General features: G+C 34.7%; 1 protein-coding gene across 1 annotated transcript; it reads left to right on the forward strand.

Moving 5' to 3' along the window:
- On the forward strand, window positions 1-27,523 carry LOC139976423 (uncharacterized). The gene is made up of 19 exons (XM_071985133.1): window positions 1-33; window positions 1,778-1,864; window positions 3,242-3,262; window positions 4,664-4,687; window positions 6,083-6,106; window positions 6,946-7,032; window positions 8,279-8,302; window positions 9,991-10,014; window positions 12,274-12,294; window positions 12,994-13,014; window positions 13,284-13,304; window positions 16,902-16,984; window positions 17,535-17,602; window positions 18,571-18,873; window positions 19,468-20,148; window positions 20,734-21,063; window positions 21,933-22,046; window positions 23,734-23,804; window positions 24,393-27,523. Exons 1-19 carry the CDS (start codon window positions 16-18, stop codon window positions 24,429-24,431), a joined length of 2,061 nt encoding a protein of 686 aa, XP_071841234.1. The 5' UTR covers window positions 1-15; the 3' UTR covers window positions 24,432-27,523.
- The last annotated feature ends 290 nt before the right edge of the window (window positions 27,524-27,813 follow it).

Below are 27,813 nucleotides of genomic sequence, written 5' to 3' on the forward strand. Positions count from 1 at the left end.
TCACAGTGTGCAACCATGTATGATTTCGTTCAGGTAATGTCGATGTTTTCCCCTCTGTTAATATGCACACAGTGGCAGGGAATTAAGTTTGCACAAAATATTCAGTTTTCCTATTTATATAGATTCCGTCACCATCACATTTTATCGATGGCGGTCATAAGAAATCATAAGGTGGAAAACTTCAAAACTGAAATATGATATTTGATAATATCCAAAGAGTCTTCGACATATGGCAAACATGAATGTATTCCAGCACAATGTGTACAACTATCTAATGTATTTCGCCTACACTCCATACCTTTCATTGCCTTTGGCAAAATTAGGCGGTCGCTATGCTCTGCGACCAAAACACTGTACTCATAACTATACTTTGAATCTCTAAGTCGATACGACAACGCTCGACTCAAACTGAGGACTCTAACAATGTTGCTTTGTTAGAGATACATTTACATAATAGAGAGTAACGTATTTCTAAAACGCATAGCACATGTAAATGACGGAACAAAACAAAATAGGTAAATGTGTTAATTGCTGCTTACATAAAACGACTCTTTGGATAGTACGTATTGATTTAATTGAAATTGCTATTTATGGCCTTTATCAATAATGAACAGGCGGATTGCTCTTTTTGTCATTTATGTTTGAGACTTCATATGTCTAGATAACGAGCAGGAATAAAGCGTTACTGTGTTAAGTACAATCTCACGGTGAAACACAAGTACAGTAGTTATCAATTAATTCTCTGAGAACAGATAAGAGTAACATAAGGTGCGGATCGAAATAGTTTTAGTTTGAACTATTATATATGGTACAAGTAAAAGAGACAACTTCTTGATGTTTAATTCCGTGTTTTGGGGGATAAATAATACCTGACAAATTCTAAAGTAACTAAATGTCAAAATGGTATCGCATATTTTCTATCCATTGTGCGCTCTCATGTTAAACTGAATGGAAGAATGGAATGATTTATCTTTAAACATACACTCCTAAAATTCGAAATGTCTTCTGTTCTTCTATGAAAACTTGACCAATGACCAATCTTTCAAACTTATTTCCAGAATTGATGTAGGAATCCTCTTTATGGTCTTGCAAATATCACTATTTACTAATGAGATGCATATATGTTGTCATGTTTTGATGCAACATATCTTGTTTATTTTCTAGGTAATTCCTCCAAAAAACATAAAACTTGCATTCAGCAACAAATTCGGATAAATTAGATCGTCATACTTTCTACAAAAAATGTCAAGCTTGGGCATTTCTAGTACACTACGACATGTATATATTTAAAAAATCAATCATTTTAATTTATCTGAAAAACTAGGTCAAAAATTGTTATTGTTTCAAATTTTCACCCAATTTTTGCTGTTGTGTTTTGTTAAAATCTGGAAATCTTCGACCTGCAACCTCATATACATATTGCCATGTTGTTCTCAAATTATCTATCCATTGCAACATCATAGTTTCGCAGATAGGACTATGTCAAAGTAATTAACAAATCAACCTCTATTGGAGAAAACCATTCAGTGTAGAGCGCCGAATACACAATAAAGTTACATATATTTTGTAACAAAGCACAGAACTTCCCACAGTGTCTGTAGCTCAAACTCTCTATACTCCAAATGTTCAATTGATAGAGTTATCAGCACACTTTATTATCATGATTTTCTAATTCTAAACAAAGTCACTCCTATCTAGAATTTTCTGTACATCAACATCAGAGAAACTATAACCATGTCCAACTGTCATATTGTTTGTTTCCTATTTTCGTTTACAGCAAGATATGGAACATCTCCCTCGGGTAAATCCGAACTCAGAGAGATATTTTCGTTCAGAGTTTGCAACAAAGTATGATTCCGTTAAGGTACCGCAAAATTACTTTTCTCTCTTAATGTATACACAACAGCAGAAAACTAAGTTTGCAATAATATTCACTTTTAATATAAATATAAATTTTGTCACCATCACATTTTATCAATGGCGGTTATATGAAATCAGAGAGGTGGAAATCTTTAAAACTGAAATCTTATGTTTGGTAATTTCCAAATGTCTTCGACATATGGCAAACATGGATGTAGAATGTGTACAACTATCTAACACATTTCGCCTACACTTTATACCTTTCATTGCCTTTGGCTTGACCAAAACACACTCACAACTATACCTGTAAACTCAAAGTCTATAGGACTAACCTTTCGACTACAACAATGTTGTTATGATAGAGATACGTATACAAAATTGAGAGAAATGTCTTTATAATACGCAGAGCATCTGTAAATAGCGGAACAAAATAAACTAGGTAAATCTGATCAATGCTTTTAACCAATAGAAAACATATTCTTTGGAAGGTATGTATTGATTTAATTTCCAATTGCTATTTATGGCCTTTATTAATTATGAACAGACGGTTTGCTCGTTTAGTCATTTATGTATAAAACTTCATATGGCTAGATACCGAGCAGGAGTACAACACTACTGAGTGTGAATAAAAACTTACGGTGAATTACGAGTACAGCATAGTTATCAAAGTATTCTCTGAGAACAGAAAAGAGTGACATATTACTATTTGATAATACGATGCATATGTGTTATCATGTTTTGATGCAATATATTTTGTTTCTTTTTCGATTTCATTCCCAGAAATATCAAAATCTCATACAGCAAACAAAATCTGATTGATTAAATCGTTACACTATTTAGAAATAAAACAGTTGAGTCAGGTCACAGGTCACAGTTGAGTCACTAGCACACTAAAGTAAAGATTTCTTTTTCAAAGAACCACTGTTATTTTAATGCAAGACTTGGTCAAAAGTTGTTATTGTTTTAATTCCTCACCCAATTTTTTCTGTGTTTGTTAAAATTTTAAATCTTCGACCTGCAACCTCATATACATATCGTCATGTTGTTCTCATATTGCCTATGTTTTGAACCATCATAGTATCGCAGATTATACTATGTCAAACTAATAAACAAATCGCCCTCTATTGGAGAAAACCATTTCAGTGTAGAGCGCCGAATACACAATAAAGTTACGTACATTTAGTAGCCAACACAGTTCTTCCCAAATCGTGTGTAGCTCAAAACCTGCATAACCCCAATGTTCATTTCATAGAGGTACCAGGAAACCATTTATGATTATGATGACTAAGTCACTCTATAAAGAATTTTCTGTACATCAACATCATGAATTGTAACCCCGTATAACTGTCATATTGTTTGTTTTCTCTTTTTTCGTTTACAGATTTGTTTGCTACTTCTCGTGGTAATGTCGAAATTACTTTTTCTCTTAATATGTACACAGTGGCAGCGAACCAAATTTTCAAAAATATTGAGTTTTGCTATTAATATAGATATCGTCACCTTCACATGTTATCAATGGCGATTATAAGAAATCAGAGAGGGGGAAACCCTCAAAACTTATGTCTTATATTTGGTAATATCCAAATGTCTTCGACATATGGCAAACATAGTTGTAGTATATGTACACCTATCGAATACATTTCGCATACATTTTATACCTTTCATTGCCTTTGGCCAACTCACGTTCTCTCCCTGGTCAGTGACCAAAACACGCTCACAACTATACCTGTAAACTCAAAGTCTATAAGACAACCTCGACTTTATCTTTCGACTACAACAATGTTGTTATGATAGAGATATATTTATAAATTTATACATAATTGAGAGTAACGTATTTATAATACGCATTGCATCTGTAAATGACAGAACAAAACAAACTAGGTAAATCTGATCAATGCTGTTTACAAACAAAATACTCTTTGGACGGTACGGGTTGATTTAATTTCTATTTATGGCCTTTATCAATAATGAACAGACGGTTTGTCCGTGTAGTCATTTATGTTTAAAACTTCATATGGCTAGATACCGAGCAGGATTACAGCACTACTGAGTGTGAATAAAAACTTACGGTGAATTACGAGTACAGCATAGATATCAATGCATTCTCTGAGAACAGATAAGAGTGACATATTACTATTTGATCATGAGATACATATAGCCTATGTTATCATGTTTTGATGCAATATACTTTGTTTCTTTTTCGATTTCATTCCCAGAAATATCAAAATTCCATACATCAAACAAAATCTGACTGATTAAATCGTTATGCTATTTAAAAATAAAACAGTTGAGTCAGGTCACTTTTAGCACACTAAAGTAAAGATTTCTTTTGCAAAGAACCACTGTTACTTTAGTGCAAGACTAGGTCAAAATTTGTTATTGTTTTAATTCCTCACCCAATTTTTTCTGTGTTTGTTAAAATTTTAAATCTTCGACCTGCAACCTCATATACATATCGTCATGTTGTTCTCATATTGCCTATGTTTTGAACCATCATAGTATCGCAGATTATACTATGTCAAACTAATAAACAAATCGCCGTCTATTGGAGAAAACCATTTCAGTGTAGAGCGCCGAATACACAATAAAGTTACGTACATTTAGTAGCCAACACAGTTCTTCCCAAATCGTGTGTAGCTCAAAACCTGCATAACAACCCCAATGTTCATTTCATAGAGGTACCAGGAAACCATTTATGATTATGATGACTAAGTCACTCTATAAAGAATTTTCTGTACATCAACATCATGAATTGTAACCCCGTATAACTGTCATATTGTTTGCTCTCTTTTTTCGTTTACAGATGTGTTTGCTACTTCTCGTTCTGGTAATGTCGAAATTACTTTTTCCCTTAATATGTACACAGTGGCAGCGAACCAAATTTTCAAAAATATTGAGTTTTGCTATTAATATAGATATCGTCACCTTCACATGTTATCAATGGCGATTATAAGAAATCAGAGAGGGGGAAACCCTCAAAACTTATGTCTTATATTTGGTAATATCCAAATGTCTTCGACATATGGCAAACATAGTTGTAGTATATGTACACCTATCGAATACATTTCGCCTACATTTTATTCCTTTCATTGCCTTTGGCCAACTCACGTTCTCTCCCTGGTCAGTGACCAAAACACGCTCACAACTATATCTGTAAACTCAAAGTCTATAAGACAACCTCGACTTTATCTTTCGACTACAACAATGTTGTTATGATAGAGATATATTTATAAATTTATACATAATTGAGAGTAACGTATTTATAATACGCATTGCATCTGTAAATGACAGAACAAAACAAACTAGGTAAATCTGATCAATGCTGTTTACAAAAAAATTACTCTTTGGACGGTACGGGTTGATTTAATTTCTATTTATGGCCTTTTTCAATAATGAACAGACGGTTTGTCCGTGTAGTCATTTATGTTTAAAACTTCATATGGCTAGATACCGAGCAGGATTACAGCACTACTGAGTGTGAATAAAAACTTACGGTGAATTTCGAGTACAGCATAGATATCAATGCATTCTCTGAGAACAGATAAGAGTGACATATTACTATTTGATCATGAGATACATATAGCCTATGTTATCATGTTTTGATGCAATATACTTTGTTTCTTTTTCGATTTCATTCCCAAAATATCAAAATCCCATACAGCAAACAAAATCTGATTGATTAAATCGTTATACTATTTGGAAATAAAGCAGTTGAGCCAGGTCCCTTTTAGCACACTAGAGTAAAGATTTTTTTAAAGAATCACTGTTATTTTATTGCAAGACTAGGTCAAAATTTGTTATTGTTTTAAATCTTCACCCAATGTTTTCTGTGTTTGTAAAACTCTGTAAATCTTCAACCTGCAACCTCATATACATATCGTCATGTTGTTCTCAAATTATCTATCCATTGTACCATCATAGTATCGCAGATAGCACTTAGTCAAAGTAATTAACAAATGGACCTCTATTGGAGAAAACCATTCAGTGTAGAGCGCCGAATACACAACAAAGGAACATATATTTTGTAACAAAGCACAGTACCTCCCACAATGTCTGTAGCTCCAACTCTCTATACTCCAAATGTTCAATCGATAGAGGTACCAGGAAACCATTTATGATTATGATGACTAAGTCACTCTATAAAGAATTTTCTGTACATCAACATCATGAATTGTAACCCCGTATAACTGTCATATTGTTTGCTCTCTTTTTTCGTTTACAGATGTGTTTGCTACTTCTCGTTCTGGTAATGTCGAAATTACTTTTTCTCTTAATATGTACACAGTGGCAGCGAACCAAATTTTCAAAAATATTGAGTTTTGCTATTAATATAGATATCGTCACCTTCACATGTTATCAATGGCGATTATAAGAAATCAGAAAGGGGGAAACCCTCAAAACTTATGTCTTATATTTGGTAATATTCAAATGTCTTCGACATATGGCAAACATAGTTGTAGTATATGTACACCTATCGAATACATTTCGCCTACATTTTATTCCTTTCATTGCCTTTGGCCAACTCACGTTCTCTCCCTGGTCAGTGACCAAAACACGCTCACAACTATACCTGTAAACTCAAAGATTATATGACAATGCTCGACTTAATCCTTCGACTGCAACGATGTTGTTATGATAGAGATACATATACAAAATTGAGAGTAATGTTTTTATAATACGCAAAGCATCTGTAAATGACGGAACAAAACAAAATAGGTAAATTAACCTGCAACCTCATATACATACTGTCATGTTGTTCTCAAATTATCTATCCATTGTACCATCATAGTATCGCAGATAGCACTTAGTCAAAGTAATTAACAAATGGACCTCTATTGGAGAAAACCATTCAGTGTAGAGCGCCGAATACACAACAAAGGAACATATATTTTGTAAAAAAACACAGTACCTCCCACAATGTCTGTAGCTCCAACTCTCTATACTCCAAATGTTCAATCGATAGAGTTATCAGCACACTTTATGTAAATAAAGTCACTTTTATCTAGAATTTTCTGCACATCAACATCAGAGAAAATATAACCATGTCCAGCTGTCATATTGCTTGTTTTATCTTTTCGTTCACAGCATGATATGGAACACCTCCCTCAGTTAACTCCGAAATCAGAGAGAGATTTTCGTTCAGAGTTTGCAACCATGTATGATTCCGTTAAGGTACCGCAAAATTACTTTTCTCTCTTAATATATATACACAACAGCAGAAAACTAAGTTTGCAATAATATTCACTTTTAATATTAATATAAATTTTGTCACCATCACATTTTATCAATGGCGGTTATATGAAATCAGAGAGGTGGAAATCTTCAAAACTGAAATCTTATATTTGGTAATATCCAAATGTCTTCGACATATGGCAAACAAGGATGTAGAATGTGTACACCTATCGAATACATCTCTCCTACACTTCATATCTTTCATTGCCTTTTGCCAGCTCGCGTGCTCTCCCTGGTCTGTGACCAAAACATACTCACAACTATACATTTAAACTCAAAGTCTATAAGACAATCTCGACTTTATCTTTCGACTACAGCTGTGTTGCTATCATAGAGATACGTATACAAAATTGAGAATTACGTATTTATAATACGCATAGCATCTGTAAATGACGGAACAAAACAAACTAGGTAAATCTGATCAATGCTGTTTACCAAATATAGAAATATAACATTTTGGAAGGTACGTTATGATTTAATTTCCCTTTGCTAAATACGGCCTTTATCAATAATGAACAGACGGTTTGCTCGTGTAGTCATTTATGTTTAAAACTTCATATGACTAGATACCGAGCGGGAGTACAGCACTACTGAGTGTGAATAAAAACTTACGGTGAACTACGAGTACAGTATATATCAATGCATTCTCTGAGAACAGATAAGAGTGACATATTACTATTTGATAATAAGATACATATATGTTATCATTTTTTGATGCATTATATTTTTATTATTATCGATTTCATTCCCAGAAATATCAAATTTGTTATTGTTTTAAATTTTCACCCAATTTTTCTGTGTTTGTAAAAATCTTTAAATGGTCAACCTTCCACCTCATATACATATCGTCATGTTCTCAAATTGTCTATTCTTTTTACCATCATAGTATCGCAGATTAGACTATGTCAAACTAATAAACAAATCGCCCTCTATTGGAAAATAAACATTCAGTGTAGAGCGCCGAATACACAATAAAGTTACGTACATTTAGTAGCCAACACAGTTCTTCCCACATTGTCTGTAGCACAAAACCTGTATACTCCAATGTTCATTAGATAGAGGCACGTGAAACACTTTATGATTTTTATGACTAAGTCACTCTAAAAAGAATTTTTGGACATCAACATCAAAGAATTTATAACCCTGTATAACTGTCATATTGTTTGCTCTCTTTTTGCGTTCACAGAGTTGTTTGCCACTTCTCGTTCTGGTAATGTCGAAATTACTTTTTTCTCTTAATATGTACACTGTGGCAGGGAATTAAGCTTTCAAAATTATTTAATTTTGCCATTAATAAAGATCTCGTCACCTTCACAATTTTATCAATGATGGTTACAAGAAATCAGAGAGGTGGAAATCATGAAAACTGAAATATTATGTTTGATGATATCCACAGATTCTTCGACATATGGCAAACATGGATGTAGAATGTATACATCTATGGAATACATTTGGCCTACACTTTATACCTTGTAATGCCTTTGGCCAACTCACGTTCTCTCCCTGGTCAGTGACCAAAATATATTCACAACTATACCTGTAAACTCAAAGACTATATGACAATGCTCGACTTAACTCTTCGACTGCAACGATGTTGTTATGATAAAGATATATATACATAATAGAGAGTAACGCATTTATAATATGCATACCATCTTTAATGAAGGAAGAAAACAAAATAGGTAAACATGATCAATGCTGTTTACAAAAATATTTGGATAGGTTTTAATGGAGATTGTTTGCTCATTAAGTCATTTATATTTGAGACTTTTTATGGCTAGATAACGAGCGGGGATAAAGCATTACTGAGTGTGAATAAAAAATTACCCTAAATTACCAGTACAGTATCGTTATCAATGCATTCTCTGAGAGCAGAGAAGAGTGACATTTTATTAGAGGATGAACATATGGTTAGGATTGGAATAGTTTTAGCTTGAACTATGATATATGGTACAAACTAAAGATTCAAATACTTGTTTTGGGGAATAAATGATAGTTGACAAGTTCTCAAGATCGAAGTATTTGAAGTAACTATATGTCAAAATGGTATCGAATATTTTCTTATCTATTGTACACTCTCATGTTAAGCTGGATGTAAGAAATAAATTCTTTTTTATATATACATTCACAAAAATCGAAATGTCTTCTTTCTTATATTATGAATAATTCACTAATGGGCAACCTTTCAAAACATTATTATCAAATTTTCTTTGGTTACCCTCTTTATGGTCTAACACATATCACTATTGAATCATGAGATGCTTATATGTTATCATGTTTTGATGCAATGTATTTTGTTCCTTTTCGATTCCATTCCCAGAAATATCAAAATCGTATACAGCAAACAAAACCTGTTAAATCTTTATACAATTAAAAAAAAAACAGTTGATCCAAGTCATTTTTAGTTCACTAAATTAAAGTTTTTTATGTTTACAAAATATAATCACTGTTATTTTAGAAGAAAAATTTAAAATTTGTTTTTGTTTTATATTTTCACGCAATTTGTTCTGTGTTTGTGAAAATCTGTAAATATTCGACCTGCAACCTCATATGCATATCGTCATGTTGTTCTCAAATTGTTATTCTTCGTACATCATATATCGCAGATTAGACTATGTCAAACTTGTTAACATATCGCCCTATATTAGAGAAAAGCATTCAGTGTAGAATACACAATAAAGTTTCGTACATTTAGTAACCAGCACAGTACTTCCCATATCGTCTTTAGCTCAAAACCTGCATAACCCCGATGTTCATTTGATAGGGGTACCAGCAACACTTTATGATAATGATTTTCTAGACTCAGTCACTCTATAACGAATTTTCTGTACATCAACATCAGAGAATTTATAACCCTGTATAACTGCCATATTGTTTGCTTTCTGTTTTCTTTCACAGATTTGTTTGCCACTTTTCGATTGGGTAATGTCGAGATTACTTTTTCTCTGAATATGTTCACAGTAGCAGGGAACTAAGTTTTCAAAAAAAATTTAGTTTTGCCATTAATATAGATCTCTTCACCTTTACATGTTATCATTGGGTGTTATAATACCCTATACATTTCATTGCTAACATATAAGAATAAGAAGTTGTTCTGTGCTTTTTGGTACGTTTCCTATATCACACTTCAGCCAGATTGATATGTACTATCATGCCATCCTAAGACGTGTTTTCTGGAAGTCGTCCTCGTTAGCACCTGTGCATTGTTTTCCAATGTAAAAGCCCAGTTAAGGCTGCGAGCCCTCGCGAGAGTTGGACCGCTTAGAAATATCCCTTTCTGCTTGTAACGGTTCACAGAATACCACTAAATATAACTGTTTATAACGGTAACATAGTATTATTGAAAAGTACAAATAAACTAAACGAACCCTCAATTGTGTTGAAAGTTGAAAGTATAGTCTACCATAGCCGGTGATCAAGGTAAACAACAACTATGTCCTCTTGTGTGTGTGCTGTTGATTAGCAGGACTTCTTAGCCCAATAAAATGTATTACGTAGCTAAAGAGCAAAAATAAATCAGATGAAATAAGCATTATTTATTACACATAAATCCCTATAGCCTATTCACACACACAAGATCTCTACTTCATACGCGGTATTCCAGCAATTCAACTACACGTTTAGGGAACTCATTCTATATTTTCAACTTGGGTGTCCCAAGTTCAAATACATGGTCAATGAACTTCGTTGTAACTTCTAGTAGTGCGAAATACGCTGCATTCGTACATGGGTAAATAATTTGAAATGTACTTTCGGCACATTTGAAATAATCTCATAAAGTTCAAGTTGTCATAGACACTTTGAACCTCACATGTACAATCGTGTCACTTTCAGTTGATGAAACAAAAATAGATTCTTAAACAATTATGTAAACATTGTATAAGGCATCAGCATGTATAAAAGCTTGTGCAACTGGTACATCACATAAATCAGGCAAGTGAAAGTCAAATAGACTAAGAAATAGCGAGGGCAGACAAAACACTTTCACAGATGGTTTTCAAATACCTGTAACAACTATGATCCACATAACTGCAGCTCTTGATTCATGAACACTCTAGCATCCTTCAAACGACGTTGTGCAAAATACTTCGATATTTCCTTACAGTGAATCACACTTTTTAGAATTTCAACACAATAAATGAGCAAACTTGATATAAACCCAGTCGTATTAAAGAATTTGGATACAAGTCAATCACCATGCAGATTTCCCACCATGTTATTATTTAAAATAATTGTTCTACCGCGATAGACAGCTCGAGGGCCTATTGAAGCAATTTCACAATGAGGGTGTAACTTTATCAGAGGTGTAAGAGGCTATTCTAATTCTGGTTGGGGTGGGTAGGGCGAAGGAATGTAACGACAAGGGGGGGGGGGTTGTCGGGTTTAGGGATGAGCAGTTTCAGCTATTTGTTGGTCCTCCTAGTAATTTTTTTGCATAAAATATAACAAAGAAGAATAATTCTAAAATGCTTTGAAATGAAAGTATTACTTGGACGTAATGGAGTTATAAGCCATCTTTACTTTGTCGTAAACAATTGCAAGCGCAAGACGTGCATCTTAAAAAAAGAAGATAGGTTTGGCTAGTTCTAAATTGTTGTAGTTCAGAATTATGATTACCAAACGTGTGTGTGTGTGTGGGTGGTGGGGGTGGGGCTAACTGGTAAGAATGAACCGATATTCAAGTCAGTAAATTATTACCAACAAGGATGAACTGGCAATTATGATAAAATGGCAAATTGCATATGTCTAGAACTTGACGAAGTATATGCTACTCGATATGCAATATATTTAACTTATGAATAAAGTGTAAATGTTATTGCTCTTTCATCCACGACATATTACAATTAATTTATGAATAAAAGTAAAACATTATAAAAAGAATCATCTAAAGCAGTTAGAGGAACGCATATGAAGGTAAAAGAAACGAATATCTTTAGGTCATATGTTTGGTACATCATTTATTTCGCTGTTTAAAATGTTCCAACACCTTGAATAAGAAAGGAATGACCTGAACATTTTAAGGTTACATTTACTGATAACTTCTCAATAATTGATGATGGACAATTTTTCTCCTATTTATTCCTAAGACTTAAGATGCGTGTATTATTTATACGTTATCACATATGCTCGTATTTATCAATGAAATTATAAGCAAATGGATTCTTCTTTTGTCTTATACAGTTAAAGAAAAACCTTAAACAGGTAAGATTGAAAAGATGGCAATATTTATTTCCAACGAGGAAGAAAAAATCGTATATGTTAAGATTGTGTCTTGAATTGAGATAGAAACGACCGAATCAATCTAGAAGGTTAACTACTTACTGGCATAATATTTAAAACCTGGATGAGTGACAAATCCTTTTATTTTTTCATAGAAAATGTATGTAAATTATTACCAACAAGGATGAACGGGCAATTATGATAAATGGCAAATTGTTTTTAACGACCACAATATTGCATATGTCTAGAACGTGACGAAGTATAATGCTACTCGATATTCAATATTTATAACTTATGAATAAAGTGTAAATGTTATTGCCCTTTCATCCACGACATATTACAATTAATTTATGAATAAACATAAAATATTATAAAAAGAATCATCTAAAGCAGTTAGAGGAACGCAAATGAAGGTAAAAGAAACGAATATCTACAGGTCATATGTTTGGTACATCATTTATTTCGCTGCTTAAAATGTTCCAACACCTTGAATAAGAAAGGAATGCCCTGAACATTTTAAAGGTAACATTTACTGATAACTTCTGAATAATTGATGATGGACAATTTGTGTCATATTTATTCTTAAGAAATAGTATGCGTGTATTATTTATACGTTATCGCAAATGCTCGAACTTATCCATGAAGTTATCAGCGAATGTATTTTTCTTTTGTCTGATACAGTTGAAGAAAAAACTTAAACAGGTAAGAATGAAAAGATGGCAATATTTATTTCCAATGAAGAAGAAAAATTTGTATATCTAGTGTTAAGATTACATCTTGAACTGAGATAGAAACGACCGAATCAATCTAGAATGCTAACTTCTTACTGGCATAATATTTAAAACCTGGGTGAGCGACGAATCCTTTATATTTTTCCACAGAAATAGTACATGTATGTTATTCCATATGCTACTAATTATCAACGAGAAAAAAAAATATATATCTTTTTTACTTATTTCCTTCATTTATAGTTGGAGGTGTCAACATGGCAGGTAAGAATGAATGGGAAGTAGCAAAAACATCATAAATGGCAGTTTTTTTTAATATTTATTCACTACATATTACTATTTATTTTGAATAATGATAAATAAATATGAAAAATAAATAAAAATGTAATGCAGTTATAAGAAAAGCAAATGTAGGTAAGAGAAACGAATTTATGCGGATCATGTTTTAACTACAGCTTTTAATTCGCTGTTTAAAAAGACTTAACACCTTGAATTTAGGTTATACTGACATATCAAATATGCTTGTACAGTATAGCGTTTGAATAGTTGATGGGTGAACAATATTTATCATTTTTTGCTGAAGGAATCGTATGCGAAATATATCTGTCAATATTTCATCGCAGAAACTACTGATATATGTCTATGAAATTTTAAGTGAACACCATTTTTTTTATATTTCTGTCGAATACATATAGAGGAAAACATAAACTGGTTAGAATGAACCGATTTTCTCACAATAATTGTTAATTTTTACCAACGACAATGAACGGGCAATCATGATAAAATGGCAGTTTTTATTTAAACGAGGACAAAAGAACTGACATCTTGAACTTTCTCATAATATACTACTCTTTATTTATTAATAATAATATATTAACTTCTATATGATACATTTACGAGAAAAACAAATCAGGTAATGAAAACAAATATATGTGAACCATACAGCATTTATATGTCGCTGATTACAAAAGACCCGACATCTTGAAGTTAGATAGAACTGGCCAATCAATTGCTAAGTTGACTACTTAATGATACTTTTATGTAACAATGATATCTGTGAATGCCTTTTCTCACGATATGCTTCTCTTTAAGTATAACCATAAAGCAATACCTTTCCTTATCTATATCTAATGCAGTTACAGGAAAATCTATTTGATCTAATTAATTTTGGTGCTACTGACTTATTGCGATACTTGCTACTTTGGCCATCTAGAATGAATCTACTTCGATATTCTTTTTTTCAAGGAAGTAAATTTAATTAAACCTATTGCAAATCGAACTGCTACAAAATATATTAAGAATAGCTGTATGGATAGTATTTCATGATTCGCCTAATGCCTATCTAGGAGGGCGCTTGTAATAACGAAATATGTTGGGGACTGATTTTAAGACAATTGTTACGTACATGGTAGTCTAGCACGGGTTATATCAGTTCTGGTTTCAAAGAAAGACGTATTTTAGGATTTCTTACTAACTGAGAGTCATACTGCGTTGTCTAGAATTGGAAATTGAAATTACCAACCCTTAAGTTTAAAGAAGTGCTTGCCAGCAAGCGACGTAGCCCAACCATACGATCGTTTAGTCGAAATGTTTCATATTGACAGGGATTTGACAGATGAATTGATTAAACTATATGTTCCTTTCCATTAAAAAAGTTACTGCCATGTTATTTATCAGTATCCAGCAGTTGAAATGGATTTCCTTTCTTTTGTTATGTTTTGATGACTAAAAGGGGAATCAGTTTTGATAAAATGACTCTGGACGGCAAAATATGTCGAGAAAAGGAACGAAATGGTTCCGGGAGAAGACGTTTAAGAGTAAAATGTCGTTGCACGACCAAAGAGTTTAGTAACGTATTGGGAATACCGTATACCGAACCGAGGAGTGGATGATCGCTACGAGATATGATAACAATGATCTAAACATGATTCAGTGTACTGGAGCTTCTCCCATGGACCTCCACCATGGTCCTGCTACCCCCTCCCCCCGTAGCACCCCTTCCTCAGCCATACCAGTTTAACTCAATCATAACTACTCTCCTGCGTTTCTGAACGGGTAGTACACCGTCCAGTTTTTTTTTTTTATAATGGTTGCAGTAATTCATAGTGCGTATTATCTGCATATCGGGTATGCAAAGAGTTTTATCCATTACAAATTACTGTTTAAATATGTACAAGTAAAGAGTAGATTCACGTATGGATTTTCATATATATATATATATATATATATATATATATATATATATATATATATATATATATATATATATAAATGTATATTGTCGTCAGAGTAGTCTGACGACCGCTATAACGCGTGAAACTCCGAGTTACAACTACTAGTGTTCCACTAGTCTCATCTAGTATCAACATATATTCCGCTCTGTCCAATGGACATAGAGCACTCTGCGCCAAGATAGACGCCAACCAACTATATATATATATATATATATATATATATATATATATAAATATATATATATATATATATATATATATATATATATATATATATATATAAATGAAAATCGTAATGAGTTGGAAAATCAAGAACAGTGAAAAAACTTTCAGCCTCCACCGGGATTCGAACCACGGGCCTCCCGCTCTGTACGCGGACACCCTAACCACTAGGCTATGGACGCTGATTGTATGTCCAGAGGTTCGAAACCGGTAAGGAAGATCGTAATTCCACTGTAGGCGTTTGTCACCTATATCGAACAATACTAGTTCTGTTTTTGGTGACATATTTTGCCCTACTCTAGAGATCAAACATGATGCTATCCAACTCGAAAATCATTTGTGATTCCTAAAGCCGGATCTCGAAAGAGATACTTTGAACAGACTTTATGTTAATGCAATGGAGGTAAACGACAAAGGCAAATGAATATATATAAATGAAAATCGTAATGAGTTGGAAAATCAAGAACAGTGAAAAAACTTTCAGCCTCCACCGGGATTCGAACCACGGGCCTCCCGCTCTGTACGCGGACACCCTAACCACTAGGCTATGGACGCTGATTGTATGTCCAGAGGTTCGAAACCGGTAAGGAAGATCGTAATTCCACTGTAGGCGTTTGTCACCTATATCGAACAATACTAGTTCTGTTTTTGGTGACATATTTTGCCCTACTCTAGAGATCAAACATGATGCTATCCAACTCGAAAATCATTTGTGATTCCTAAAGCCGGATCTCGAAAGAGATACTTTGAACAGACTTTATGTTAATGCAATGGAGGTAAACGACAAAGGCAAATGAATATATATAAATGAAAATCGTAATGAGTTGGAAAATCAAGAACAGTGAAAAAACTTTCAGCCTCCACCGGGATTCGAACCACGGGCCTCCCGCTCTGTACGCGGACACCCTAACCACTAATATATATATATATATATATATATATATAAGAAATGAATATGTAGCAAGTGGTATGACAGATATATATCTGTCATACCACTTGCTACATATTCATTTCTTATTTACGGCTTGGCTTGCCTAGAGAGTGGGTTACTCTGTGTAAAATTGTCAGATTCAAAGCGCCAGGGGTGCACTCTGTACGATCATAAGATTTGGGTAATACGCCCTTAATGACAGTTATTCAAAGCCAATTTATTCGCTTTTACACACCAGTAGAGTCACTGTGGTCGAGTGGTACGGACTTCGGTTCGTGACACGAAGATCCGTGGTTCGATTCCTACCTTCGCCTGATGAGTCCCAAAAGGACGAAACCGGTCGTGAAGTGGAATTTTTCTGGTGTGTTATTCTTTATTGATTTATATATATATATATATATATATATATATATATATATATATATATATATAATAAAAAGAAATACCAGCGCCAATCTATGGTTTCCTTTACAGGAAGGAATTCGCCGTTTAGTTCAACCACCTGAAGGACTCATCGCGCCGAAATACAAACCACGACCTCAACTGACGACATCTAGGTACACGATCATTTCTTTTGATATGAAGGTCGTAATAAGTGGTCTTACTTTGTGCAATTAACAATTACTTCTACATCAATCGTAATGGAAAATAATTTAAAAAGCTCGATTCGTAGCAACAGTCTGCAATATTTAATTATATTTTGTTATTTGTGACGAAAGTTTATCATGAGCGAAAGCAGATGGAATGTTTCGTCATTAAAACTAGACGTTATTATCAGAGTGTGTAAAAGAACACGTAAACTTTAAATATAATATAGTATGTTGGTAAACAGTTATTGCAATAAATACTATAATACTCAATTAAAAGTCATCCATAAAAGAACCAAACGACTTAACTGATCAACCAGTATAATTGTGTAATAGCCTTAATTAAAACAGATTGGTGATGATAGAGTGGTTTTGTAAATGCATCCATTTGTAGCCCAGTTTGCTGAATTTCGTACGGTCTCTTATTTTAATGTTTTCAAAGTGTTGTGAATATATTCATACCTTTCAGAATTAAATGAGTTATGCATATGTCATGCCAATCTTCTTTTCTTGCTCTTAGGATTCTATATCAGGCATTAATAATGATGCAATTGGTTGGTTTGTGTTGTGGTCCAACAGGGAACACAGGTGAGATAGTAACTTAACAGTATTAATCTTTATTAAAAGTAACGAATTTTTCTTGGGATAGCGTACGGTTGCATATGTGATGAGCTCCAAAGTTTGACTGTGTATGGGGTGGCGGCACCAGAAATTCAAAGGGGGTGGGGAAGGGGTTGTGTGAGTGTAGGGGAGCAAACAGTTTTGGGAGGACAACAAACGTACACCTATAAAGTGCACATCAGGACAAAAATGGCATTCTCTTTCACATCTCTTTAATGTATCTCAGTGGGGCCGGGGGGCAGGCTCAGGAAGCTATACAATTTCGTTGTAATGTTTTTCAAAGCCCCTATGGGGGCCTCAAGAATGTGCAGCAGATTGTTATCCTGATATTAAGCAAACAAAGAAACGTGGATGTAAGGGATAGTCATTTTGATTTTACGGCAGCCCTTTGTGGGCATGGGGGAGGGGACGGGGATATGCCCCTTGGTACCACCACTGTGTATGAATGCAGGATTGGGAGGTAAAGGGAATTGGAGGTAGGTATATAGGTTAGCGAGATTAATCACTTACGCTGCACTTCAGGAGAAAGGTGAGGAAACTTGGATCATTTTCATCAATCATATTTTTCATTGTTTTGTATCATAATTGAATGAACGTTTTATTTTGCTACCATCAACATATATAATTCTATACTTACACACTGAGAAGTCCTACCATTAAAGAATGCATTACTTGTCCGTGTATCATTTCTGAAGCCATAGTTATCACTCTAACGTAATATACTCATGAAAAAAAACACATGACAGAATGAGTCAGATGATTGGTAAATATAGCCTAAGCATAGCCTTGCTGGAACAGTTAGCATTGAGTCCGAATTATCCATTAACCATGTTTATGATTGATAAACAAGGGAAACTTCGACCGATAACAAGGTTTATCAACTTATTAAGCATTTGCCTTTCCATACAAAACGTGCGAAATATACTTATTTATAGATTGTCTGACAACACAAAGCGTCCTGTTGGGAAGTCAAGGAATCATCAGATGCCGACTTTTCGAAGACAGTACACGTTTCTACTGGTACGATACGAATAATGAAGGAGGCGATACTCTATTGATCAAATTGGAGAACGGAAGAGTCAGAGGAACAGGATATATGTCTGATGAATTCAACATAGACAGTGATGGCTCGTTGATTATCAACTCAGTAACAGTTCAGCACGAGAGAGTATTTCATTTTAAAAGTGTGAATAGCAACTTGATTCCAAGCACCAATGACATAACAGTTATTGTATATGGTAGGTATTTACTACTACTACATCGTCTCCCAGTCGCATTTGTCACGTTTTACTTACTAATTATAACTTGATACATGTTTAATATAATTCCTCATATCAATTATTGGCAGGACAATATTGGTGCAGCTCAAAAGCATTAATGTATAAGGGCTTATTTACTTTAAAATAGCGCTTTGCACAGTGAATACGTTTGTGAGTAATTTCCATATATAGTATGACCTATGTCAGCGTACAATATGCAAGTGAGCGAGTGAGGGAGTTAGTGAATAAGAAAGTAAGAAAAATGTAACGACAATATATCAGACAAGCTATGGCGGTTGCACTCAGAGAGATATAAAATGCTGTGTCAAAAATAGTACTGTCATAAATCATAGAGAAAACTGTATGCATCTGCGCACAAGGCACACGTCCTGCATTTATATTAAAAAGCGAAATCGCCATTCGTTCCAGCTTTAAGAAGTTTAATTGGACAAATTGGGTTCTGATTCCTAATTTCAATAATTCAGTTAGATATTCCGTGCAATAAATAACAATACATTTCTTGGTCATTCACAATAACTCCAGACAAGTCAAGTTTATGAATTCGTTTCGCAGTTGAACCAATCGAACCAATCCCGGTAATTACAGAGTGCCTGGGTAAACCTGATTGCATCATAAAAGGAAATTTAGATGGAGTCATCTCGTGTGTCCATCACAACACAAGACCAGCAGCAACAATATCGTGGTTCATGAGAGATGGGATTCACGACATACCACTGAACTCCACCACAAGTCAGACACTTTCTGCAGACTTGATTTCTTTTTCTGTAACCTCAGAGATGGCCATAAGTAAAATACCCCTTCTTGTCAATATGCAGTCCTTGGTTTTACTTGTGTGCAAGTCTCACAACCCATATTCTGTGGTACAAGAATCCAATAGCAAAGTATTGCTTGATCTCTCTCAAAATGACCATTTCGAAAAGCAACCAGATCTTCCAGGAGATCCAGTTTACGCTATTCAAAACCAAGACTTGGTAATAGAGTGCCCATTAACCATTGCTGAAGATTCAATCGTTATGTGGATGGCCAAATCACTTGAAACAAAAAACAGTGGTTACCTAATATATTCCGCTTATAGTGTTTTTCCGTCAGTGGACACCGATGAGCAATTCAGTCTCGACAAAAGCAGTGACTTAGTCATCTCACAAGTTGGATTACATCACGAAGGGCTGTATGCATGTGTCAAAAGCACGGGAAACACTACAAAATCATTTCTGCAGCGTGTTGAAGTAATAGGTAGGTAACATATTTGTGTTGTTTACTGTTTCCGTTATTTATCATCTGCACCATTTTCCAAATTGTTCAAACATTTACAAAATTAGAATCTATCAAGAAAAATATAAATTACAGTTCTTTAATCTTTACTCAGAGTTACAGAATAATGTTTAGTGTTTGTAGAACGAGGGAATGCTGTATCACGGACATCGATACCACATAAAGAAATGTAGATAATGTTTTAATTCTAGTTTAGAGGAATTTAATTTACTTATTAATTTTGAAGATCTATCATTGTCAATGTATATCTTTTACCAAAGTATAACATCCATTAATATCAAAGCAGATACGAACATGTTCTATGTCTATGATAATTTGTTTGTTAAGAGTATATGGTCTGATTCGTTGAGATATACACCGGTTTAATATTGTAGCAACCTTAATTTCCAGATAGATATGGCCAGATATACTTTGCTGGTTTTAATTTGCTTTATCAGTCATGCAGTATAATGCATTGGCATATGATATGCTATTAAGGAAGGTTTGGTGCAGGTTTGAACAGGATTTGGCATGGTGATGACAACTAGCTTTTTTTTCTTTTTACAGTTCAACCTACACCACCAAAAGTCTTGGTTGAAGGTTGCAACCTTTTTGAACCATGTAGTTTCCATATTACCGAAACAAAAACCATTACATGTAAAGTGAATGGAGTTCATCCTAAGGTGGAACTCATGATAAAATCCCTTTCAACCAATCTTGCGGTAATTAAAACTGAGGTATCAACCTATGAAGAAGAGGGGCTGTTTTACACTAGCATTCAAGGAGACGTGATTGTGGTGGAAGCTAGCTGTCAAGAGAATGGGACTATCATTTGCCAAGCTGTGGGACCGGCTGCCAACGTCTTTAAATCAGACGTTCATATCACAATATCATCTCGTAAGTATAACGTTGTTCTATAATACGTTATTTCGTTGTATCTATACTATTAACCAGAGAGCCAAAATGTGATGTGATTCCTTGTCACACTTTATGTCACTTATTTAAAGATATTTGGATACGAACCTCCACGTCTACTATCAAGGTTATCCTAGATTTGCTTTTGGATTTATCATGTTAAATGATATTAAAACGTTTATACCCAAAAGGACATTTGATATACATAACGAGAACTTCACGATTAATTTACAGTAGCTCAATTTACCTTTTGCAAATTGACCTAAACCACTTATCATGGGTCACACACCATTTCACTCTGTCAAAGATGTTGCATGGCCAAAACTGTCCAATACCATGCATGACCAAACTCCTGCGATATTGACACTGGCAACATTTCTTGCTTTGCACCTAACTTCAATAACATATTAATTAAGTATAGGATTGATTCAGACATCTTAATTTAATATTTGCTTAAATAAGACAAGAAATCTTGTTGAAGCCCATATTTAAGCAATGTAGTGTTAACATGACTACCTCTTTCAAATGCTATTCCACATAAGTATTGACAGCCAAAACTCACAGAGATATCACCCAAGTTAAATCTAACAGTGTAAGAACAGTCTAAGAGAAATAACTATTACTATAGTGCAACGGATTTCATGCTTTCACTGCATGATGACCTCTGACCTATTATTATGTTATTGCTGTACTCGATCTGAAGGTAGCGTACGCCTGCTTGATGTAAACACTAAATCGCCAAAGTAATGTCCTTAAGTCTACATAGAAGTCATCTGACTAACTAAACGCTACCCATCACTGGATAGCTGGATTCACCACTGATTGCCATTGATGAATTTCTTGTTTCGCAGATAGGGAAAAGTGTCCTCAGACTTCAGCTGCTCCTTTTCCTGCTGACAAAGCAGTGCAGACCAGCCCAACACATATACCAATTCTGACGATTGTTGTAGCAATCCTCTTTATCGGTAAGTTTGCGATTCTATTACAAGTCAAGTCAAATCACAAGTAATATGATTTTTTGCCGCTAATTGCAAGTCAAACTTCCAAGCAATTTATTAAGTCACACTATAAGTATAGGCAAAGAAACACCTAACTGTCTAAGGCACAACCAAATTAAATAGGCCTAAAGTAACGTGGCTCCGGAAGATGGCTTGCATCAGTGTAGTTCAGCTACATTGATATCTAACAAAAGTAATAATCAAGCAAGTAGATTGAACAATTGAAATTTATATGATATCAGACACCCTCCCTCCTCTCGCAATTACATATATATATATATATATATATATATATATATATGCTATGGTAAACTAACAAAAGAGGCAGTTTGTTTAGTAATTATGTACAATTTCATTTACTGGGAAGCCGGTGGTAGTGCGAAGTCACCGGAAGCTGCAGCATTGTTCTAGAAAAATATATTTAAAGACAACAGAAAGAGGATTCCATTTAACGTTCTATGGAATTTATCCCAAAGTCATAGTGGGGTCCAGGCGCTGACGAAGTAGAGAGTTTCAATATTTCTTGTTGATTCGTAGAGAGTTTATAGTACAAATACACATGTCTGATAGAGTAATCTGATTTCTCTGGAATGTATTCGAAAGCGCTGATTGAGTGATGCCCTGCTTCTTTAGCATTTTGGTTAATATTCGTTATTCTCTCCTAATTCACCATCTAAATATGCCTCCGATTGCACCATTTGTCGTCTAAAGATTTATAAATTTACACTTCTGCTGACCAAACGCCTTCGACAACCCTTTCGTATCCACGGATAATTTGCAGTGTGATTAGAATTACGCAACGGGTGATTGTCACCTAGTGATTTTATATTTAAAGGGACTGGTATATACGCCTCGGTATATTTGTTTTGTAGTTTTCTAAAGTTCTTAAAAAATCGTTGTTAATCAAGTGAATGATTAAAGTCTCAAGGTGTGTTTGTCAAATTTAAACTTCGACCTTTCCAGCTTACTGCCCTAAAAGCTCAGTGAAAATAACAACGTTCTATGCAATTTTCATATTAATAATCATTATTTTTATTGAGTTATCTATCGTTAAACATTTTGAGCTGAATAAATTCGCCAGAATTTTTAATAAGTCCGTAGATTCTACAAACTTCATTCAAAATTTGCAAGCCCCCGCCTAACAGCTCATTCGCCAATCAAATCTCTCTGTTTTGTTTACGGCCGTTAGTCTGTGTGCTAGCCTGTGTTAGGTCCATATTTGAATAGTATCTTTCTTTCGGTCGTACCAATGAAGCTTGCGAAATTGTGTCATTTCAGACGTGTTTTCAGACGTTCCCCCTTGAAACTGGGTCAAAAAAGTGGACGATTCGAGTATATGTATAGGTTACATTTTGTGTAGTGATTTTACGGTAAATCGTTTGCGCCATTAGGGCAACAGAAAATAAATTTCTTTCTTTCGATTGCGACAGCTTTTCTCCGTTAAACCCACCTGGTCAGAATGCATTTAGAATAAGAAACATTGAATCTGCTTCGGAAGTTTTTTATCCGAAATTCATCAAGAAACACACATTGAGACTTTAAGATATTTGTCGAGTTGTCAAGCTACATGCAACGCATCAACTCAGCAATTTATCAAACCTTTGTCAGAATGTCTCGTTTGAGCAACTTTCAACTTGTCTTTCTTTCATTATAGCGTTCATCATAGCGATTATAGCGTTCATTATAGTCATCAAATATTATGCAAAGCGGAACTGGCATATCCATGTAAGTATATAGGTCCTTGCGTCTTTTAATGGGAACATTTTCGATACAGATTGTTACGACTATATTGCATAGTTCTACACTCGTGCAACAAGTTTTCGGAACAACCTCACGTGTTCCACCATGTTATCTCGACACATCGTTTCAGAGTATGGGAATTTCAACAGGCGTCAAGTTTAATTTGGCCATGTGTCAACGTTTCGTGCAATTATAACACAACTAAAAGTAGGCAGGATTCCCCGCCCACCCCACCCAACCCTGCCCCTTTCCTCTTGAGATGAGAATTTGACATGTGTTCATTCAGTTGAAGGAACATGTGTGTTTTTCATTGGTCAATAAATAAAATGTCAATAGTTTGTAAGAATGTTTTCCAATTTGACTAGGAGAATAATTCCAAATGGAGTTGGAGGACAAAACTCTGTTATTATAGCGATAACCAATATATCATGGAGCATAAGGAAAGTAATGGAATAGAGAAGGGTGGTAGAAAGGTGAATGTTATTGAACTTACATCTTACGACAAAACTCTTTGCAATGATCTCTTAATAACGATCTCTTATTAAGTTCAGGTGATTTCTTGTTTCCTTTCAGATGCAAGCTGTACCAGTTACAGAAATGAGTGACTTATGAAACGCCGATACGTCTACACTGTTCCGACCAGTGGCGTAGCCAGGATTTTTCCAGTGGTGGGGGGGGGGGCGCTGTGGGCGATGGGGCGCTGGGGGCTTGACCATTTCCTGGGAGGGGGTTGACGCGCAGCGTACAACCATTTTTTAGCTAAAAATGCCTCCTATATTTTTTGTGAGTTTGATACCGGCATTGACATTTTTCGACAAATCTGCAAATTGCGCGTGGAAAATAAGGAAAGATTGACTGGGCTTTCAGCCAGGTAACATACTAAAATGACCAAACTATATGTCAAACTGACATCAAAGATTGCGTCTTTAATATTATTAGTGTGATAGACCGATTGGACGGTAGTTCTCAGCAATAGTATTGTCTCCTTTCTTTATTTTTTTTAGCGGTTTTAAGAGCATCAGGGTACGTCCCAGAAGTGAAAACCCGAGTATCAATGCAATGACGCGAGCAATGATGTGAGAAATCTGTCTGATGTCAGCATTTTTTACCTTTTAACATCTTCTTTGGCATTCCAGTACCTGGAAATCACCTTTCTATAAGGGTATAGTATAGATCACAAGCTTGTTTGATCAGTTAATGTGCACTGGTTACAAGATCCTGATTGGCTGTTTGTATTAGTAATTATTTTTATGTTAGGGATTAGGTTTATTAAAAAAAAAGAGAAACAAAAGCAAAGTTTGCCCGAACAGTCGAACACACAGATTCAGTAGTAAACATTATGTGTGTTGTAGTCTTGAAGAGCAATATTTATATAATTTGACGGTCGTTAACATGCGTTTTCAGTACAATGCGACTACTGTAGATGTCTTCTCGGCCTATGCGCTATGTCACGTCATGTATTATCAGCAACAATAGCCTACTGCCGGTCCGCCGGTCAAATAGCCTACTGCCGGCTGTCGCCCACACGCCCCCCCCCCCCCGTGGCTACGCCACTGGTTCCAACCTGAAATTATAATAATTAACCATTACAGTTACAAGCTCGTTAGTTGGTTTTATCCTTTTCTATTTTGTTTTCTTTATTGTTTTCTTGATTGGTCGTTACCGTTGTAATGGGGAACTGCTCTTAATCTCATTAAATTCCTGTATTCTATAAATATATATGATAAATATATTTTGGCATCACTAGCTGGAATGATTAGATAACGGAATAAAGAGTGAAAACTTTGGATCTAAATGTAGTCATAATAATTAGTCATTATTAGTTACTAGCTCCATAGGCGTAGGAGCCTCATTTGATTGGGGGGGGGGGGCTGTAACAACTTGCCCGAAAAATATGACCATATGAGTTTTTCGCGTGCTCCGCGCGCGTTCATCATGGTAATGTGCATATCATATAGGCATTCATTGGTTATTACATCACATGCCAATAACATACAATCATTTCCCGTGTTATTACCCTTCCATATTGGTTATATTTATTGGGGAAGTCGTTACAACAATAATGATAATAATAAGCCCTCCGCCTCGTACACCTATGACTAACTCGTTAGTTGGTTATATCCTTTTTCTAGTTAGTTTTCTTTGATTTGATTTCTTTTTTGTTTTCTTAATTATTCATTGCCTGTAACTGTTTTTATTGCATTGATTTCCTCTATTCCATTGTACTAGAATGTATATACACAGTGGAATTAAAATTCTTTAAAAAACAAAGGAAAAAAACGAACAAGTGTTTACAGGGACAATGTATCATCATTGCACACCGCTAGATTATAAATTGAAGTAAATCATTGACTGTTGTGAGAAAGTGAAAATGTTCCCTTTTGGCAACCCATAGATAGTTCACCTTGTTGCTGCTAACTGGCTTTGGCATAGTTCTGCTCTCAGGAAGTTGGTAGACATCACAGCAGGGAGGTCTCCATGATTCCCCCTGCCATGCATGTTGAGACCTGTTCTGCCTCTCTACTTCTCTCCTACAGTTTTGTTCTGGAGGAGGAACTAACATAATCCTGCATTTATTTGGCAGCTGTTTAGTGTCAGTTTGTATTTAGGGTAATGCTCTACATAGTAGCAACTACAGCCATAGGGATTCTGGGGGAAATAGTGTTTGGGAGTTTTAGTTATGATTGCCTGATTGCTATAAATTACCAGACTTCTGGGGTGGCAACAGATTTATGATTGAGTGTTTATGCATATTAGTTTGTTGGGTTTTAGAATAACACTATATAGCTTCTTATTTTCAGTTCATACTAGTAATTTACATTAAGTAGTTCAGATTATTATTTGATTGTTATACTTCAATGTAAAGTGATATACCTCGATTTAAGGGATATACTTTGATTTAAAGGGATATGCTGTCATAATGTGCTTATAATACAGATGGATGTCATACAGATATTGGTAATGGGGGTGCCCTCCAGGGTGTGTAATATACTTAATGTTCTTTGTCGGTATTTGCCCTTATAACGCATTATGGGTAACGAAATTTTGTATGCACTTTGTACGACTAGTGTATCGGTGCTTTTAAAATGCATTTAAATACCTTACCGAGTCAGTACTTAGTATGAGAAGAATTTGTGGGCTGTAAAGTTCTCCCAAATGAGGTACAGATACACTTTCCTCGTACCAACTGAGAATGTTGTTTTTGTTGTTATGGGTATTGGAGTGTATAGCGCCCTCTTTTGTAATCACTTCTCAGTAACATGGGCGATTATTGATTTCATACTTATCATTTTGTTAGTTTGTACTTACTGACTGATTGTATGACAAACACGTCTGCATTGCTAGGGCTACATGAAATTATAATTAGTAACCATTATAGTTACCATACGTTAGTGGGTTTATCCTCTTCTATTTGTTATTTTTTGTTTACTTAATTATTCATTACCTTTGCAACGGGGGCACTGCTCTTAAACATATTGCTTTCTTCTATTATATGAATATACACCAATTTCCCATTTATACTAATGAAAATAAGTAGTCATTTTAGGATCTTTAATTATGTTTCAGGCTTACTAATTGTACTAGAATTTATATACACAGTGGAATTGAATACAATCCTTTAGACGAAGGTAGTTTTAGTTTAAACATTTAATCGTAGTGGGCATCGTGGTAAGTGGTTATCAATATATATCTTTAACATGAAACTGCTCGTCTTGTGTCTTCATTCTGTGTTCCGCGTTTAAATTTGGAAACCAACAAAGTTACTAGCATTAATGTGCACATTACTCGACTTAGATATAGGAGTATAGCAACAGCAAACATTTGTATAAGTCCCTACAATGATAACGATCATACTAGAGACTAGTGGACACTACAGGAATCAACAAATTCGACATGGATTAAAATATTTTCCAATTTAATAAAGAAAAATTCCATACACTATATGTAGTCATCGCCAGATAAATAATTTTGGACCCTTTAATTTCGCTAATGA

Source organism: Apostichopus japonicus, chromosome 11, assembly GCF_037975245.1.
Source record: "Apostichopus japonicus isolate 1M-3 chromosome 11, ASM3797524v1, whole genome shotgun sequence".
NCBI classification, from domain to species: domain Eukaryota; kingdom Metazoa; phylum Echinodermata; class Holothuroidea; order Aspidochirotida; family Stichopodidae; genus Apostichopus; species Apostichopus japonicus.